At 39.4% G+C, this 1402-nt stretch overlaps 1 protein-coding gene across 2 annotated transcripts in view; it reads right to left on the bottom strand.

Annotated features, from left to right (window-relative positions):
* The window catches only part of LOC131881152 (uncharacterized), a 13680-nt gene that overhangs the window by 7921 nt on the left and 4357 nt on the right, over positions 1–1402 (bottom strand). For both annotated transcript variants that reach the window (XM_059227931.1, XM_059227929.1), the window contains exon 2: positions 29–259. In XM_059227931.1, the coding sequence (XP_059083914.1) occupies positions 29–259 (231 nt within the window). The remainder of the gene's footprint in view (positions 1–28; positions 260–1402) is intronic.

Raw genomic sequence — 1402 nt, 5'->3', positions numbered from 1 at the left:
TCTGAATTTTCTTTTTCATTCTGTCTACCTGGTCAGCCCTGGCCAGATCGGCCATCAGTTCCATGGCTTCCGCCGCTTCAAGATCCAGGTCAGCATTGGCGAAAAGGTCATCCAAGTTGTTCAATTGATCTGGGAGGGAAATCACCCGATCCACAATGGCTCCGGGCGGATGCTTCATTCGCTTACCCAACATGAAGCCACGCTCGGAAGGAGAAAGAGAGCGCCCATAATCTTCGTTCAATGGAGATGCACTCGCCACCTGAAAAAGTCAATTCATTTGACGACCATGCCTTTTGAACGGTTATAGGATGGTGTGGGAATCGTCAATCTCGAAATCCCGCAGACAAAAAGGTCAGAAGTAAGTTTCGATGGGAGCTTATACACGTTAGATATACTGTATACTGTATGCAGGTAAAACTTTGTTGGACCTTTTTTATTCTTTGAAGTCCGGCAGAGCTCACTAGTGCCCAATCAGGAGACGCATACTCCAGATGAGGTTGGACAAGAGATTTGAAGAGAGTCAGCAGAGTGGTTGAATCGCGGGGGATTTAAATGTTCGGCATATCCAACTGCATGCCTGAAAGGCCTTCGCCGTCTTGACTTCAATGTGCTCATCAAATTTACCAGTATCCTGAATAATCACGCCCAGATCTTTTACTGACCCAAGATGCTCAATGGAATTTCCCCCGTTGTCCAAGTATTTTGAACCTGAGGGGATGTGACCGAATGTCATAGACAAAATTTATCGCCGTTAAAAGCCATATTATTTGCCGATACCCATCTATACCTATTTTCCAAATCGTCTTCCACCCGAAGTGTTTGAGAGTACTTTTTTTAACACGTTACTTTACTTAGAGTTATGGTCCCCTTTGATCGGAATTCATTTCAAAGCTGCACTTTACCAATGCCGAGACTATCCAATGCTATTGATACCTTTTATCAAATATTTGTTTTAGTATTTCATCATTTTTGTCCAAAAGAAGTCTTCTTATTTTGCTTAAAATGAAAGGCATTTCCTCATTCTAACTTTGCACCTTATTTTTATGATAGTCTGTATGAGATTTAATCTGTGCTTTTGACATGAAAATCACTTTTACCGAAAGATAATTTGCAAAGTTTCAACAACAGGATGTTTCGCAAAGAAAATTTTGAAGAAAAAATGGATGTCAAAAAAATCCAACATTTTTCAAATGCTAAGTTCATAAAATTAAAGGACATCATATTTGAACGTTTAAAAAAAAGCATAACATATAAANCCTCTTTTTTTAATTAGTTGCGCTCTTTTGAATTTCTACTCCTTTGATTCTACCGTCAAATTTGGGTTCTCGAAAATTGGCAATTTGTATTCATTTTCCTCCTTGTCTTGTTTAGTTAACAATGGGCTCTGGTTCAATTTAAGAGC

The sequence above is a fragment of the Tigriopus californicus genome, chromosome 5 (assembly GCF_007210705.1).
Source record: "Tigriopus californicus strain San Diego chromosome 5, Tcal_SD_v2.1, whole genome shotgun sequence".
Lineage (NCBI taxonomy): Eukaryota > Metazoa > Arthropoda > Copepoda > Harpacticoida > Harpacticidae > Tigriopus > Tigriopus californicus.
This window is presented reverse-complemented; position numbering and strand designations above follow the sequence as displayed.